This window comes from Phacochoerus africanus, chromosome 3 (genome assembly GCF_016906955.1).
Source record: "Phacochoerus africanus isolate WHEZ1 chromosome 3, ROS_Pafr_v1, whole genome shotgun sequence".
NCBI classification, from domain to species: Eukaryota; Metazoa; Chordata; class Mammalia; order Artiodactyla; family Suidae; genus Phacochoerus; species Phacochoerus africanus.
Window position 1 is genome coordinate 125,535,458 of NC_062546.1, and position 16,617 is coordinate 125,552,074.

General features: G+C 42.4%; 1 protein-coding gene across 6 annotated transcripts in view; it reads left to right on the forward strand.

Moving 5' to 3' along the window:
- Positions 1-9,543: 9,543 nt before the first annotated feature.
- The window catches only part of FMNL2 (formin like 2), a 332,804-nt gene continuing 325,730 nt past the window's right edge, over positions 9,544-16,617 (forward strand). For all 6 annotated transcript variants that reach the window (XM_047772630.1, XM_047772627.1, XM_047772632.1 and 3 more), the window contains exon 1: positions 9,544-9,864. In XM_047772630.1, the coding sequence (XP_047628586.1) occupies positions 9,748-9,864 (117 nt within the window). In that variant the 5' untranslated portion in view covers positions 9,544-9,747. The remainder of the gene's footprint in view (positions 9,865-16,617) is intronic.

The window sequence follows — 16,617 nt, forward strand, 5'->3', positions numbered from 1 at the left end:
CATAAAAAGACATGGAGGAATCGGAAAGATATATTTCTAAACAAAAGAAGCCTATCTGAAAAGGCTATATACTGTATGATTCCAGCTATATAACATTCCAAAAAAGGCAAAACCTATGGAGACAGTAAAAATACTAGTAGTTGCCAGGGGTCAGGGGAGAGGGAGGGATGACTATATGGAGCATAGGAGGTTTGGGGGGGGCAGTGAAATTATTATTCTGTATGACACTAATGACGAATAGAAGTAATTATATATATTAACCAAAACCCACAGAATGTACAACACAAAGAAGGAAACCTAATGTAAATTATGGGCTTTAGTTAAAAATAGTGTATCAATATTGGCTCATCAATTGCAGCAAATGTGTCATAATGCAAGAAGTTAATATCAGAGGAAGTGGGTGGGGTAGGGAGAGCCCATGGGAACTCTTTGTACTTTCTGCTCAATTTTCCTATAAATCTAAAACTGCACTAAAAAACAAAGTCTATTAATTCTTTAAAAATTAATATTTCATTATGCATTTATTTAATCAGATGTGATTATCTAAATTCACATATTAAAATGTAAACTTTAAAGCCAAAGCCATGCATTTAAGTAATTTTAATAAAGATTTATATTCCAAAGGAAAAAAACAAAACAAACAAACAGAAAAACAAAGTTGTTCTGGCTATTCTAAATCCTTAATATTTCCATGTGAATTTTAGAAGTGGCTTGTTAATTTCTACAAAATAAATCTACGGCATTTTGTTTTTGTTTTTGTTTTGAATGCATGAAACCTATAGATCCATTTGGGGAGAATTTCATCTTAAAAACATTGAGTCCTCTGATCAATGTACACAGTATATTGGAGAGTTTTCAGTGTATAGAACTTTCACATCTTTTGCCGGATTTATCCCTGGTAAAAGGAAAAATATTACATTACTATATTTTATATTTTTGATGTTATTTTAAATGGCATCTTTAGTTTTAAAAAATTTTAAGTTGTATACATGGAGAAATTCTCTGTCCTGAGAAAATGGGAATCATGTGGGTACTGTTTTTTAATTTTTTTGTTTTTTGCCACCCTGCAGCATATGGAGTTCCCAGGGATCAGATTTGAGGTGCAGTTGAGATCTATGCCACAGCTGTGGCAATGCTGGATCCTTAACCCACTGTACTGGACTGGGGATCAAACCTGTGTCCCAGTGCTGCAGAGACTCCACCGATCCTGTGGTGCCACAGTGGGAACTCCTAATTTAAATTTTTGAAAGTTTATTGGTACTACATAGTAATACGATTTTGTGTATCAATCTTGTATTCCTGAAATCTTGCTAAACTCATATATTAGATCTAGTAACCAGTTTATGGATTCCATAAGAGCGTCTATATAGAAGATAATGTCAGTTGTGAATTAAAACAGTTGACTTTATCTTTTCCAAATTGGATTTTTTTTTTTTTTTTTTTTTTTGCTTTTTAGGGCCACACTCTCAGCATATGGAGATTCCCAGGCTAGGGGTCAAATTGGAGCTACAGCTGTTGGCCTATGCCACAGCCACAGCCACACAGGATCCAAGCCATGTCTGCAACCTACACCACAGCTCACAGCAACACCAGATCCTTAACCCACTGATAGAGGTCAGGGATCGAACCTGCATCCTCATGGATGCTGATCAGATTTGTTAACTGCTGAGCCACAAAGGGAACTCCAAACTGAATGTATTTTTTTTTCCTACCTCATTGCACTGCCTAGACTCTTTCATATAATGTTGAATTAAAATGGTGAAAACAGATATTCTTGCTTTACTCCTGATTTTAGGGAGAAAGCATCTTATCTTTAACCATTTTATCTGCATGTTATTGGCAGTACATTTTTTTGTAGATGTCTTTTATCAAGCTGAGTAAGTTTTTTGCTATTTCTAGTCAGTTGAGGGTTTTTATCAGGAAGGGCTGTTGGATTTTGTCAAGTGATTATTTGCCATCTCTTGAAATGATCATGTGTTTTCTTTTTCAGTCTGCTATGGTGAATTACACTGAAATTTCGTGTTGAAACAACCTTGCATTCCTGGAACAAACCCCACTTCCTCTTGACCTATTATCCTTGTTCTATATTGTTGAATTACATTTGCTAAATTTCGTTAAGAATTTTTGCATCTATGTTCATGAGAGATTTTGTTTTCCTTGTAATACCTTGTAATGGCTGGTTTTGGTGTCAGGGTAATGTTTGCCTTCAGAAAAAGTCAGGAAATATTCATTCATTTTCAGTTTTCTGGAATAGTTTGGATATTGTATTCTTTCTACCTTAGGTAGAAATTCCCAGTGAAGCTCTCTGGGCCTATAATTTTCTTTGTGGGAAGATTTAAATGCAGATTTAATTTCCTTAATAAGCATATGACTATTCAGGTCAACTATTTCATCTTGAATCAGCTTTGGTAGTTTGTATCTTTCAAGGGATAAATGTGTCAATTTCATCTACACTATAGAACTTGTTGACATAAACTTCAAAACATACCCTAATTATTCTTTTTAATATGTGTAAAATATACAGTGATGTTCACTGTCATTTATGATACTGGTTATTTGTGTCTTTTCACTTTTCCTGGTGAGTCTCACTAAAGTTTTATTGATTTTATTGATTTCAAGAACTAGCTTTTGGTTTCCTACTATTTTCCTGTTTTCTGTTTCATTGATTTCGGCTCTCTTTGTTATTCCTTTCTTCTGCTTAGTTTGGTTTTCACTTGCTTTTTCTGATTTCTTTTTTTATAATTAAAAAATATTTTTTCTTCTTTTTACTGCCACACCTGTGGCATATATATGTTCCCAGGCTAGGGGTCAAATCAGAGGTGCATGCCTATACCACAGCCACATCTTTGCTGCAGTTTGCAGCAATGCCAGACCCTTAACCCACCAAGAAAGGCCAGGGATCGAACCTACATCCTCATGGGTACTATGTTTGGTTCTTAACCTGCTGAACTACAACAGAAATTCCTTTCTCTGATTTCTTAAGATGTAAACTGAAGACATTGATTTATTCTTTTCCAGTGTAGGCACTTAGTGTTTTAAATTTTTTTCTAAGTACTGTTTTAGTTGCATCTACAAATTTTTAATACATGGCGTTTTCAGTTTCACTCAGTTCAAAATGTGCTATAATTAATTCTTTAATGAAAAAAATAGATCCAGGTGTTCCCATTCTGGCACAGCGGAAACAAATCCAACTAGGAGCCATGAGGTTGTGGGTTCAATCCATCCCTGGCCTCGATCAGTGGGTTAAGGATCCAGTGTTGCCATGAGCTGTGGTGTAGGTCTCAGACACGGCTCGGATCTGGTGTTGCTGTGGCTGTGGCACAGGCCTGCGGCTACAGCTCCAATTTGACCCCCTAGCCTGGGAACCTCCATATGCCATGGGTGTGGCCCTAAAAAGGCCAAAAAAAAAAAATTGATCCATGGTTTTTTTAGAAGTGCATATATAGTTTCCAAATATTTGAGTATTTACCCAATATCTTTATGTCCTTGATTCCTAATGTAAGTTCATTGTGGTAAGCATATATACTTTGTAATATTGGAATGTTTTAAAATTTGTTGAGAATATGGTTAATCTTTTTTTTTAAATATGTAAATGTCTATTTTGTTTCAATATTGATGATTGCCATGAGTATGGTTAATTTTGATAAATGTTTCTTGTATACTTGAAAAGTTATGTCTTCTGCTGCTGTTGGGTGAGGTGATCTGTAAATATCAATCAGATCAAGTTGATAGTATTTTTGAAGTTTTCTGCATCTTTACTGATTTTCTGCCTACTTGTTCTAACAAATATTAAAAGTGTCGAGCTCTCAACTATAACTGTAGATTTGTGTGCTTTTCCTTGAAGTTCATATATTTTGAAGCACTGTTCAGGGCATGTTCTTTTGATGAATTTACTCATTTATTATCATAAAATGGCCAGCCTTGGGTTTTTACCTCACATGCACTTACTAATCAGTACTCAACTAAATACTGGAATGGGAACCTCCACAGACCTATGCTGTACTCTCTTCTTGAAGCTCTCTTCTCTGGGATTGTGTCCTGAGAACACTAGCCTCCCTGGGATCACTGTAGTCCCAGCTCTGTCTTTTCAAGGCAGGGACTCCATCAAGCTCAGTCTGGATTCTCTCTCTTTGCACCATGGCCTGGAAACTTTCTCTAGACTATAAACTGGGGTAATTTCTCCTCATTTATTGATTCATTTCATTTATTTCCCATCTCTTAGGGTCACTGTTCTTCATTGTCTGATGGTCAATGTCTTGAGGGCCATTGTTTAATATTATTTTGTCCATTTTATTTAAAGATTTTATTTCATTTTATTTATTTATTTTTGTCTTTTGTCTTTATAGGGCCATACCCACAGCATATGGAGGTTCCCAGGCTAGGAGTCCTTTCGGAGCTGTAGCCGCCAGCCTACGTCACAGCCACAGCAACCCCAGATCCAAACCTCATCTGCAACCTACACCACAGCTCACAGAAATGCCAGATCCTTAACCCACTGAGCTAGGCCAGGGATGGATTGAACCGACAACCTCATGGTTCTTAGTTGGATTTGTTTCTGCTGCACCACAATGGGAACTCCTGTCCATTTTTTTAAAAATTAGTTTCAAATGGGAGGGTAAATCTGGTCCCTATTATTCCAATCTTGACCAGAGGTGTACGTTTCATTATACTTCTACCTCTAAAAGATTATTTCAGACATTTATTATTTATTTTTTTTAAAGACAGTGAGGGGTAATGGTTTGGGAATCAAGATATGTAAGTTTCTTTTTTTTTTTTGTCTTTTTGCTATTTCTTGGGCCGCTCCCGTGGCATATGGAGATTCCCAGGCTAGGGGTCTAATCGGAGCCGCAGCCACCAGCCTACACCAGAGCCACAGCAACGCGTGATCCGAGCTGCGTCTGCAACCTGCACCACAGCTCACAGCAACGCCGGATCGTCAACCCACTGAGCAAGGGCAGGGACTGAACCCGCAACCTCATGGCTCCTAGTCGGATTCTTTAACCACTGTGCCACGACGGGAACTCCAAGATATGTAAGTTTCAATTCTATGACTTGTATAAACTAGGAAAAAAAATCACTTTTTAAAGCCTTAAATTTCTCATTGTTGTAGTGACAGGATAAAATAAGATAAAGCAAGTAAAAGTACTTTGTAAAATATGAAGCCATATGCAAATGTAAAGTAATATTTCAAGATGCAAAATCTGTAGGGGGTGGTTAGAAGATGTTCCTGTCTACTCATTGTTTCCCATGTCTGTTCTTTTCCTTTTTTGCTATTGGGATCTTGATTCTATCCAGGCGAGGACATATGTCTAGCCCCAGGTTTTATCTCACTCCCCAGTTCTCCCTGTAGCTGGAATGGCCATGTCATTCAGTCCTGGAGAAGGAGAAAAAATGGGCAGTCAGGTAGTGGTAATTCCTGGAAAACCTTTGATTTCCTGATAAAAGAAACAGACTTAACTGACATTGCCTCCTCCTCTCTTTTTGCTCTCAATACAAACTTGATACATGACACTCTAGCAATGATTTATAAGTACTATGTGGGAAGGACCAAGCTATTGCACAGATACTGCTCTCAGCCTAATAGAGCTGCTGAACCAACACTAGCATTCACCTTTCTCCAGATTTCTTGTTCTGTGAGAAAAACAATATTTAAGCCACTTTCACCCCAGTACTCTTTTATTTGGTGGCATAAATATTAGGTCTTAACTGATTTAGGAGGAGAAGGGAGAATTGAGGTATATTTTTGTAAGTTAACTGTCTGGTGTTTATATGAAGCAGAAATTGGATAAACCATGTTTAAATTTTGTTTAAAATCAATAGCAGTCTTGGGCCCATAGTAAGTTATCAGTACATATTAAAAAAAAATATATGGATGGGTATGTGACTCTTGCACTACTTTTGTGAATGTAAATTGACATGAAGCAATCCTTCTAAAATTTCAGCTATTACAACTTCACAATTTTGATTCAGGGCTATTGATGATTTTTGTTCATCACATGGCACTTATTTCTGTATAAGTATCCCCACAAGGAGTCTCTCTCTTTTTTTTTTTTTGTCGTTGTTGTTGTTGCTATTTCTTGGGCCGCACCCGCGGCATATGGAGGTTCCCAGGTCAGGGGTCGAATCGGAGCTGTAGCCACCGGCCTACGCCAGAGCCATAGCAGGAGGAGTCTCTTAAGGTAATACCAGTGCCTTTTAAAGAAGCTGAGTGAACTTAGCTACAGAGCACTTTCTTACATTTAAAACCTGAGGAGATGCCAACAAAATACAGCTGATCTTGTATTTGCTGAGTATTTGCTGTGAATGAAGGAAGAGCTTCTTTGAAAACAATTACACCGTTAAGGGGGAATTCCTGATCAAGCCATCTCTAACATAGCTTGCAAATGCCTGGCACAGGGAAGATAAAGTTCTTAACGTTTCATTTTCTGTGGAAGATGAATGGATAGTTTTAATAGATACCTATCTATCTATCTATGTTTTGGCCAATATTTTGCAACGTTTCATTTTCTGTGGAAGATGAATGGATAGTTTTAATAGATACCTATCTATCTATCTATGTTTTGGCCAATATTTTGCAACATTGCAAGTCATAGCAAATCATATGTATTAATGATCAGAACATGGAATACATATTTAAAAACAATAAACTGATTTTAATTTTGTGGAGAGGGAGCAACAGAGCTACAATGAAAGGAATAGACATGTCTTCTTCCTCTCTCTCCACGCAAATATTTTACTGAGATTTTGGTAGAAATTCCTAGAGAAACTAACATAATGAATGTTTTATTTTTGCACTAATAATAGTCATAAATATAACCAAATATTAGAGATTGCAAACCTTGAAATGGCAGAGAAGTTCATTTCATTCATGGATTTGCACACATTGTCCTTGGCTGCTCTCAAAGTGTGAGATTATGAGAGAGACTTGATGTGATAAGACTTAAGGGGAGAAAAAGGTCCTGGTCACTGCAGAAATATGGCCAGAGGGAGCCATTAAATGTAATTTTAAAAAAGGATTTCTCAACTGAAGAAAAGAATTTTAGCTTTTCCATCCAGATGGGCAACCCTCTGGGTGGGCTGATTTTGTGAGTCAATCAGACCCAAAGTGTATGTCTAGAGATTACAAAGAAAATAAATACATTTGTGGGTCAGAAATGTCTCATTTGGTCTGAACTAACTGCTTTTCTTTCTCACTCATTTGCACTAGTTGGAGTGTGTGTGTGTGTGTGTGTCCCTGTTCTTCTTTTCTTGATTGGTATTACATTTACTATTACTTTGGATGCAGTGTAATTTTAGAAATACAGATTGAATTTATTCAGATTTTAAAATTGAATTTATTTATACTCACTCCCTTCTTTAAAACACTATAGGTGGTTTACTCAAGAGACCATACACAAACAAGATGTATTTGTGTGTGTATTTACTCCATAGGCTTTTATTAAAAATCACTTGTCAGGAGTTCCCATCGTGGCTCAGAGGTTAACGAATCCGACTAGGAACCATGAAGTTGAGGGTTCGATCCCTGGCCTTACTCAGTGGGTTAAGGATCTGATGTTCCCATGAGCTGTGGTGTAGGTCACAGACATGGCTCGGATATAGCATTGCTGCAGCTGTGGCATAGGCCAGCGGCTACAGCTCCGATTAGACCCCTAGCCTGGGAACCTCTATATACTATGGGAGCAGCGCTAGAAAAGGGAAAAAAAAATTACTTGTCAATTCAACAAATAGTCATTGAACATCTACTGTGCTCAAGGCATCTTGGTATTTATAAAGTGGAATAAAATGTGGCCCTTGGTGCTTGAGTCTTCGTGTGTAACCTCATCCAGAAGCAGTGGCTTTTTAACAAAAGAGTAGCAATTCTGGTTTCATATCAGAACCACCTGGGGAGCTTGTTAAACATACACCTGCCCAGGCCCCAGCTCTCAGCTTAGAGGAATTCTGACAAAAGTCAAGGCCCATCGTGTGTGCAGTTTTAACAAGCTCCCCATAAGAATCTGATACACAAACTAGGATTAAGAAACACTGCTTTGGAGTTCCCGTCGTGGCGCAGTGGTTAACGAATCCAACTAGGAATCATGAGGTTGCGGGTTTGGTCCCTGGCCTTGCGCAGTGGGTTAAGGATCCAGGTTGCCTGTGAGCTGTGGTGTAGGTTGCAGACGCGGCTCAGATCCCACGTTGCTATGGCTCTGGTGTAGGCCGGTGACTACAGCTCTGATTCGACCCCTAGCCTGGGAACCTTCATATGCCGTGGGAAGTGGCCCTAGAAAAGACAAAAAGACACACACACACACAAAAGAAACACTGCTTTAAGCTAAGAAAGGACTAATTGCTGGAGTTCAGCCACAAGTCAACCAGGTGGATGGCCCTTGAAATCCACAAAGTGAGCAGCTGGCTCAAGTCGGTTATAAGGCTGTTTCTCTCTATTCCCACTGCTTCAGAAGGGATCCTTAGAATCTGAAAAGCACCCCAGAGGCTAGACTATCTTCTATGTAAAACACCTGGAACAAGAATGTTCTAAAGGAATAGCTACAACCAAAGACCATCTCCAAAGCCTCCCCAAACACTTTATTCTTATTTCTATCTCACACAACGTATGGTTATTTGTGTAAATTTTCTCTTTCCACCAGATAGGAAAGTATTCCAGAGCAAGAGCAAATTCTCTTTTGTTCTCTAGTTAAGGAACACAGTAACCCACACATAATAGCTATTTGGTAAGTGTTTGTTTTGAATTGAATTGAATCCTTCTCATCCAAATCGTGGGGTCTGGCTATATATACCTATATCCGTTGTGGATAGTTATAAATATCCATCAAGGCATATATTTATTAATATTTCAAACGCACAAAAGAATATCTAATATACATACGGAAGAAAACACCCACGGGCCCACATTCCAGTTTATGATGTAGGACCTTGCCAATACCTTTGAGATCTCCTGTTGAACTAGATCCTCTTGAAGAGCTCTTGAAATTTAAATCGGAATGCGTGCATTCAATTACTGACTGGCCCAGTCATTCATTTGCCAAATGGACCTACTAAGTGTCAGAATCAATGTAGACAAGACATCTGACAACGGTCATTTCTTCTATTGAAGTGAGCGGGTGTCAAAAGTGACAAACTCTTTCCAGAGGTGTACAGATTGCCTTTGCTGCAGGCGGTCCTAACCCCTCCTGGGCCCCTAGAGCGGGCGTAGTTTCTGAGTGCGGACACTTGGGGCAGAAACTACGCGTCCCGGCAGTCCGCGGGGCGAGTGGGCGGAGCCGGGCCGGGGGCGGGGGCCGGGCTAGAGGGGGCATTGTGTCGGGAGCGCGGAGCTGCATTTGTCTGCTCGAGGTGCTGGCTGAGAGAGCGTAGTGTTCGCCAGCATAGAGCTAGAAGTGTCAGCGGCGGCCCCGGCCCGGGCCCCGGCTGGAGACGGACTCGGAGCAACCACGCGCCCACTGGCAGGGGGCGGCGTGCCCGCGGTGCAACATGCAGATAGGCGCCCGGCGCCCTGACGACCCCTCCCGAGAAAAGGAGGCCGGGGCGGCGCTGGGGCGGCGGGGAGCATGAGGGAGGCTGGGGGGCGGCTCGGCTCGGAACGCTGCTAGGGAGCGGCGCGCGCCGCACACTCGCCGGGGCGCAGCGGAGGGCGGGGAGCCGGGCAGGTCGCGCCAGCGGGCGGGAGCCGGCTGCCCGGAGCTGTTCTGATTTCCGACGCTGACGCAAGGGGCCCGGAGTAGCCCCCGGCCCCGGCGTGCAGCCAACATGGGCAATGCTGGGAGCATGGATTCGCAGCAGACCGATTTCAGGGCGCACAACGTACCTTTGAAGCTGCCGATGCCCGAACCAGGTGAACTGGAGGAGCGATTTGCCATCGTGCTGGTGAGTGCGCAGCGGTGGTTGGGAGCAGGGCACCCGGGCCCCCGGCTGGGCGGTGCAGGTGACCCCCGCCCCTTTCCTTTCTCTCCTCGCCGGGAGTGAGCCCCTGTCCCGAGGGGTAGGTGCCCCCCTCCCCCATTGTGGCCTCCCCTGCCTCCTCTCTGCCCTCCTTCGAGCCCCTCCGCGCTCAGACTTCTTGGGGTCCCAGGATGGGGCCGGGGACTCGGGGTTGGCTGCCTAGCCGGCCCCGAAGCCATTGTCTGGCGGGAGAGGCACCTCGCAGCGTGTGTGTCCGGGAGGTGCGGTGTGGGCGTGAAGGGAAGGTGGCGCGGGCCGGGGAGGAGGGGGCGGCGAGCTGCTAAGGCTTTTTGTCTAAGAAGAAGAAGAAGAAGAAAAAAAAAAATCCGGCAGACCCCGAGTCCCCGTAGATGTTCCGGCGGGCGCCCAGAGCCGGCCCTGCGGGCTCCGGGACAGATGCGCATGTGGCTGGCCTCGGGCGCCGCGCGGTGAGCGAAAGCGAACTTGGGAGGCGGACGTAGCTGCTTGGCCGAGGGGCGCTCCCCCCAAAAGGGAAGGAGAAGACCCGCGGCAGTGCGGCGCCCCAGTCCCTAAGCGAGAAGGGGGACGTCTGAAACCCATTCGAGAGGGAAGCTTCGCCTCAGCGCGTTCCTTTTAGTCTTAAATCTTAAAACCACAAAAATGTGTAGTTTTGCGGGGACGTGTTGCGAGCTGTCTTGACTCCGGGGACGACCCCTCCCCCCCCCCCCAGCACACCCAGCCAAATCTCTGGCTCCCTCCTGAAATCAGCTGCTCCTAGCTTCCCAGCTTCTAAATCTAAGACACTGACGACTCCCTTCTCTTTCCTGCTGGGTCTAAGTTTCTTGGGCCCCTCCCAGCTAGGGCTTGTCAGCGCTGCGAGCCCAGGAGGGTGTGGCGGCCTCCCCCTCGCCTGAGTCGGAATCTGTACTACAGTTGGTACCAAGATTTCAAATTGTAGTGTCCCAGTCTCTCTTACGGGGCGTTGAGGGGCAGGGGGGAAACGGGCAAGATCGGACACGTTCCTAATACTTTCACTTGTATATTTCCCTTTTCCTAGCTAGTTATCTCTACATTCTGCAATGTTAGGCAGCAAGAGAAATTTGTGTTTAAGGCAGTGGAATTTTGAGTCGGCCTGCGGGGTTTTGGCATGTAACCTCACAACTTTGAGAAACGACCGGAGTCTGAACTCTGGGACGTTAAAATTGCCTTTCTTTAGGCCTTTAAAAGGGACTGCTTTGATATGGGGAGTAGTGTTTTGGATGTTAAGTTGGCTCTGTGCTTTTTGGAAGAAGAGGCCACGAGCTTTTTCACGCCACCTGGAAACTCTGGTGTGGAGATAAATGAGGCTGCCTGCCTTGCTTTGCATCTTCTGTGATCTCCCCCAGCTGCTCCCACTGTTGTGCAGAGTGAGACACTCTGAAATGAAACAGCATAGGCTTAATTACTTCTCAAGGCAGCCTGGATGCATACTTGACCTGTCTTTCAAAATCCTCTTCCTACCAGACGGCAGGGTTCTTACCTCCTAGCTCTGGGTTTTCTGTTTGTCAGCCCACGATGTGTGTGTTTGTGTGTATGTGTGTACTCTTGAAGTGTGAGGACCAGTGATAACAGGAAAACCAGATAATAACAATAATGCAATTAAGTTCTCAACTTGGATAGCCTGGTTTGCATGAGCTATCAGTTACCCTGCTGATTAATAACACCTGGTATGAATTAATCTTTAGACAAATAATGTCCCATCATTAACACGGTGGATTTGCGTTACTTTTAAGTCTAGGAGTATTTATATATATATAATATACATATTATATATTTAGTATGTAGAAATTCATGATTCTACATCACAAGTTGTGTGGGGGCAATGATTGGTTGTGTGGCTTCTTTTACTGTGTGTCACACACAATTACTGGACATGGTTCCTTTCTTAATTGTTTACAATATTGTAAGCCTTTCAAAATAAAAAAACACCAGGCTGACCTTTTTGGGATTGAGACAAAGCTTTAGGAAAAGTCTCAGCTTGAGGGCCCTCTTGTTAGGAATCCACTGGGACCATTGATGTAATGTTTAATGTAACTCTCCGTAGTTGACTCCAGCTGCTCTTTGGAAGCCTACAAGAGTTAAAAGGAATCATCTTTATGGGCTGATAAAAGTAGAGTTATGGTGACTTCTCTTGTTGGGTTTTTTTTTTTTTTTTTTTTGAAGTTGTACATGTGATGCTCTCAACTGTGCTTTTCTTCATGAGTTGCTTAAGAAATCAGCTCAAACCACTTAATTCTGGAGATCAAGCTTAAAGGACAGATAATATATATAGGTGGTAACATTTAAAGTGTATACCTGGAGGAATTCTCTGTCCTGAGACAAAGGGAATCGTGGGGGTATTATTGATACTAGTTTTATTTTCCTATATGGTAAAGATCATATATGTGTTTTGGGAGGAAAATAGGGTAGTAATACTGTACACAAAAGTATACAAGCACTTCCTTGCATCTATGGCAATAATTACAGCCATTTCAGGTATGGAAAACAATTCCTCTCACCCCCAAACTCTGCAGTATTTAAAGTGTTAAAGTAAATAAAAGTTTAAATGACAGAAATCCATCTATCTCTGGAAAATCTTTTTTTTTTTTTTTTGCTTTTGAGGGGCCACACCCAAGGCATATGGAGATTTCCAGGCTAAGGGTCTAATCAGAGCTACAGCTGCTGGCCTATGCTAGAGCCACAGCAACTCAGGATCCGAGCCACATCTGTAACCTATACCACAGCTCATGGCATGGCTGGATCCTTAATCCGCTGAGCGAGGCCAGGGATTGAACCCGCAACCTCATGGTTCCTAGTCGGATTCGTTTCTGCTGTGCCACGACAGGAACTCCTTATTTCTGGAAAATCTCAGAGGAACCAAACCTACTCAATGACTACACCTCCTGCCCCATATTGGTCTATATGAGTTAAATGGTTTATTTCTTAAAAAAAATGAATGGGCATGAGTAGAAAGATTAGAGAGTAAAAGATTAATTAAGTGGAAGGATAGACTTTAAAAAGTATTTTTTTAAAGAGGAAAAAATGAGTTTTTTGAATAGAGATTTGAGTTACTGAACTTTATAGTTAATGACTAGTAAAGGTTGGATCCAAGTCTGAGAAGCTTAATCTTCCTAAGGAGTCTCCTCCCTCTCAGAGCTTGTCTTCAGCATTATTATAATAGTTACAAAACTTATATTTAAGGGAAAAGATTACTGACTGCTTGTATACACTTGACTATTTGCATCCTTGGACGTACCTATCAGTTATAAGGTGCCTTTGTGTGATGTTTCTGTTACACTCTTCGATGGAAGTGTTTCATAAATTATAAATTCAATTCATCTACTTCAGTCTTTGTTCCCTTAAGGTGTATATATTTTATGAGTAATATTGGTTTCTATTTTTTGGGTCCCACACATATGTAATTATCTAAGTGGATCTCCATTGTATTTTAGACATCATCTAATTATTCAGAATATATGCATGTGCACAAAAATATTCCCATGTCCTTATTTACAAAGATGATGCTATGAAGGTGACTTTGGGTGTGGTGAACAACTGGTAGTCTTTGTCCAAGAATGCCTCTTGAGACATTTAAGCATTAGATGCTCCATGTATTGTTCACTAGTTTTTGGCTTGCAGTCACCATTTACAACTTAAAATGTAAGCCCCTCAATTCCTTTGTAGAGGAGTTGTCCTAGGGATCCTTTTTGAGTCTCAAGAGGAGAGATAATTGTAAACCCTTCATCCTGGCTGACTTATCTGTGTGGTAGCAGATGTCGGGTTGCTCTTCGAATTCAAAGATTCAAAAAGATGAGGCAGTGATGATTTAGGGCAGTATTGTCTTACGTTTAATACTGGGAACTACTTGGTGATTAATTTGAGTCAGTTTCCTTTTCAGTTCTTCTCTTGCCCTGAGATTGAATGTAGTTTCCCACTCATTCAATCAGGAAAAACTGTACTCAGGAAAAAGTGGGAACATTTTCTGAACACCTACTATGAGTATGCCTGATGCTTACCTGTTCTTATTTAATCCTCACAATAACTCCAGCTATCAGCAGCATTATAGATGAGGAAATAAACATTACCTAAGTGGCTGGAAGCCATGCAGTTATTGAGTAACCAGTTGAGGATTTTTAACTCAGGTTTGGATTTCTCCTTCCCACTCCCCCTCTCCCCCATTATATTGTGCTTTTTTAGGCCTAGAACTGGAAGAAAGAAAAAAAAAAAGGCCTGGAACTAGAAATAAAGCTGTTAGATTTTTTTCCCCTAAATCTGGAAAGTGCAAGTTTCAAACTATAAAATTGGCAGAAATGTCTTAGCGACCCAAGTGTGATGTACGTGATGTTTTTCTTTAGATGTCATCCATTTTGGCATCTTTACGGACTGTTCTATTTTCAGTCATGGAGTTAAATATTGATTTGGTCCAGAAGTATACTCTTCAGTTTTTCCTTTCCAGGCAGACTTCAACTACCTTGTTTGGGAAGTTTAGGTTTTCCAAATCAGGGGGGGAGAGACAACCTGTCAGTGCAATGCATACATTCCAGGTGTAATTACTTGTGAACGGGCAGCGAAGGTCAAGTTCTAACATTGAAGCTTATTTCCCCTCTGCAAGGTGTTGTTACCTTTCAACCACTTCCAAGGAGAGCCTTTGCCATGAAGTCTGCTAAGCAGATGGATGGGTGGGAGTGTAGTTAGGTCAGATGAGTGCTGATTTGTTTTCTCACTTCCTCTCTCCTGTTGAGAGGGAAGGAGGGAGATGGAGAAGGGGGATGGATGGAGTGTTGTCATTTTGAGCCATTACAGTCTCATCTAGGCAACAACCCCCTCTTACTCTCCAGAGTGGGAATATTTGCTCGTTATCAGGGGTGCATTTCCCCTCTAATAGTACCAGTAAAAATCATGAAGATATATTTGAGTATATAGAAGGTGATCAGAGGCTCTTCTCTGAATTGTGAATGCTTGGCGCCAGGGAGAGACTGGCAGCAAGGTAAACTGATGAAATGTGAGGGAGAGAAGGTGTGCATGCATGCAAACCCCTATGTGATAAGTATTATTTTCACTTAGCAAACAACTTCGGCCAAGGAGGTGGGAGACTTAGTTTCTAGAATCATCTCTGCTGCACCAGCTTGGGCAAGTTAAACTTTTCTTTCTAGTCCTTGGTTCTCCTCCTCTCTCTGCATGGGAATACAATTTTTTTTTTGTCTTTTTGCTATTTCTTGGGCTGCTCCCGCGGCATATGGAGGTTCCCAGGCTAGGGGTCGAATCGGAGCTGTAGCCACCGGCCTACGCCAGACCCACAGCAACGCGGGATCCGAGCCGCGTCTGCGACCTACACCACAGCTCACGGCAATGCCGGATCGTCAACCCACTGAGCAAGGGCAGGGACCGAACCTGCAACCTCATGGTTCCTAGTCGGATTCGTTAACCACTGCGCCACGATGGGAACTCCCGGGAATACAATTTGACAGAACTGGTAGGATAGTCATAAGATTTTTGAAGTCATAACACTTGGAAGTATTACCATTTCTGCAACGTGATCTTTTGTGATCCATTAGCTGACTTTTTGCTTTGAAGATCTTTTGTGTAGAAAAGAGTTGTAGCTGTATTCTATGTGGTCTAGAGAGTAGAATTTCCAGGGCCAGTGACTGAACATCATATAAGCATAAGGAAGAGTATTCTGACATTTAGAGTTGTCCAAAAATATAGAGTGGGCTTTTCATTAGAGTTGTTCAGACAGATGCTGTTATGAAAAATGCTAATAATTTTTTCCAGGTCTTTCCAACCCTAGGCTCTAGCACATCCATTGTTGGCTTGCATGGTGCCCCCTCCCCCTTTTTTGTCTTTTTAGGGCTGCACCCATGGCAAATGGAGATTCCCAGGCTAGGGGTCATATGGGAGCTGTAGCTGCCAGTCTACGCCACAGTGTGTCTGCGACCTATACCACAGCTCGTGGCAATGCTAGATCCGTAACCCACTGAACAAGGCCAGGGAGCGAACCTGTGTCCTCATGGATACTAGTCAGATTTATTTCCACTGAGCCATGATGGGAACTCCTGCATGGTGCCCTTCTTGAGGCAAGTCAGCCTCCTGCAGGTTTTAGAGTTACAGCACCCGAAAGTGAGGAAGCGTCTTCTTGAGGTTTCTCCTGGGCTCAAAGAACAAAAAGGTAGGATAAGGCTCATACTTACTCTGGAAACTCATTTGACTTTACAAAAACTGTTACCTGTTGGTCTTCATGAACTGTGCTCTTCTTTTCATACTTAGGGCTTGGGGAACAAGGACAAGGTGAAGTGGGCTCCTTGGCTCTTGTATCTGAGCAAGCAATAGATCTAAAAGTGGCTAATTAAGGAGGCACTGATTCCAGATGACTATCTCTCTGTCATAAGAGATCTCTGGTACCTGGACTCCTTGAGGCAAGGCAGCGAATCCCTATTAAAAAACAGCTTAGGAGGGAGGGTTTCTAGCTTTGGAGCTGCTTGGCAGACCTCTCCTAGAGCAGCTCTAACACTCTACAGTGGGAGGTGTCTCCCACCTTCCTCCATCAGAGAAATAGATCCTTGGACTTTGGGGTCTTGGTTTCTGTAGAGAGGCTCATGCACCTTCTTGGTTCTCACCTGCTTGAACACTGTAGGCAGAGCTAACTCATTTCTTGTGATTTCTTTAAGATGATAGCTGTTTAGACTGCCCAGTGATCTTCCT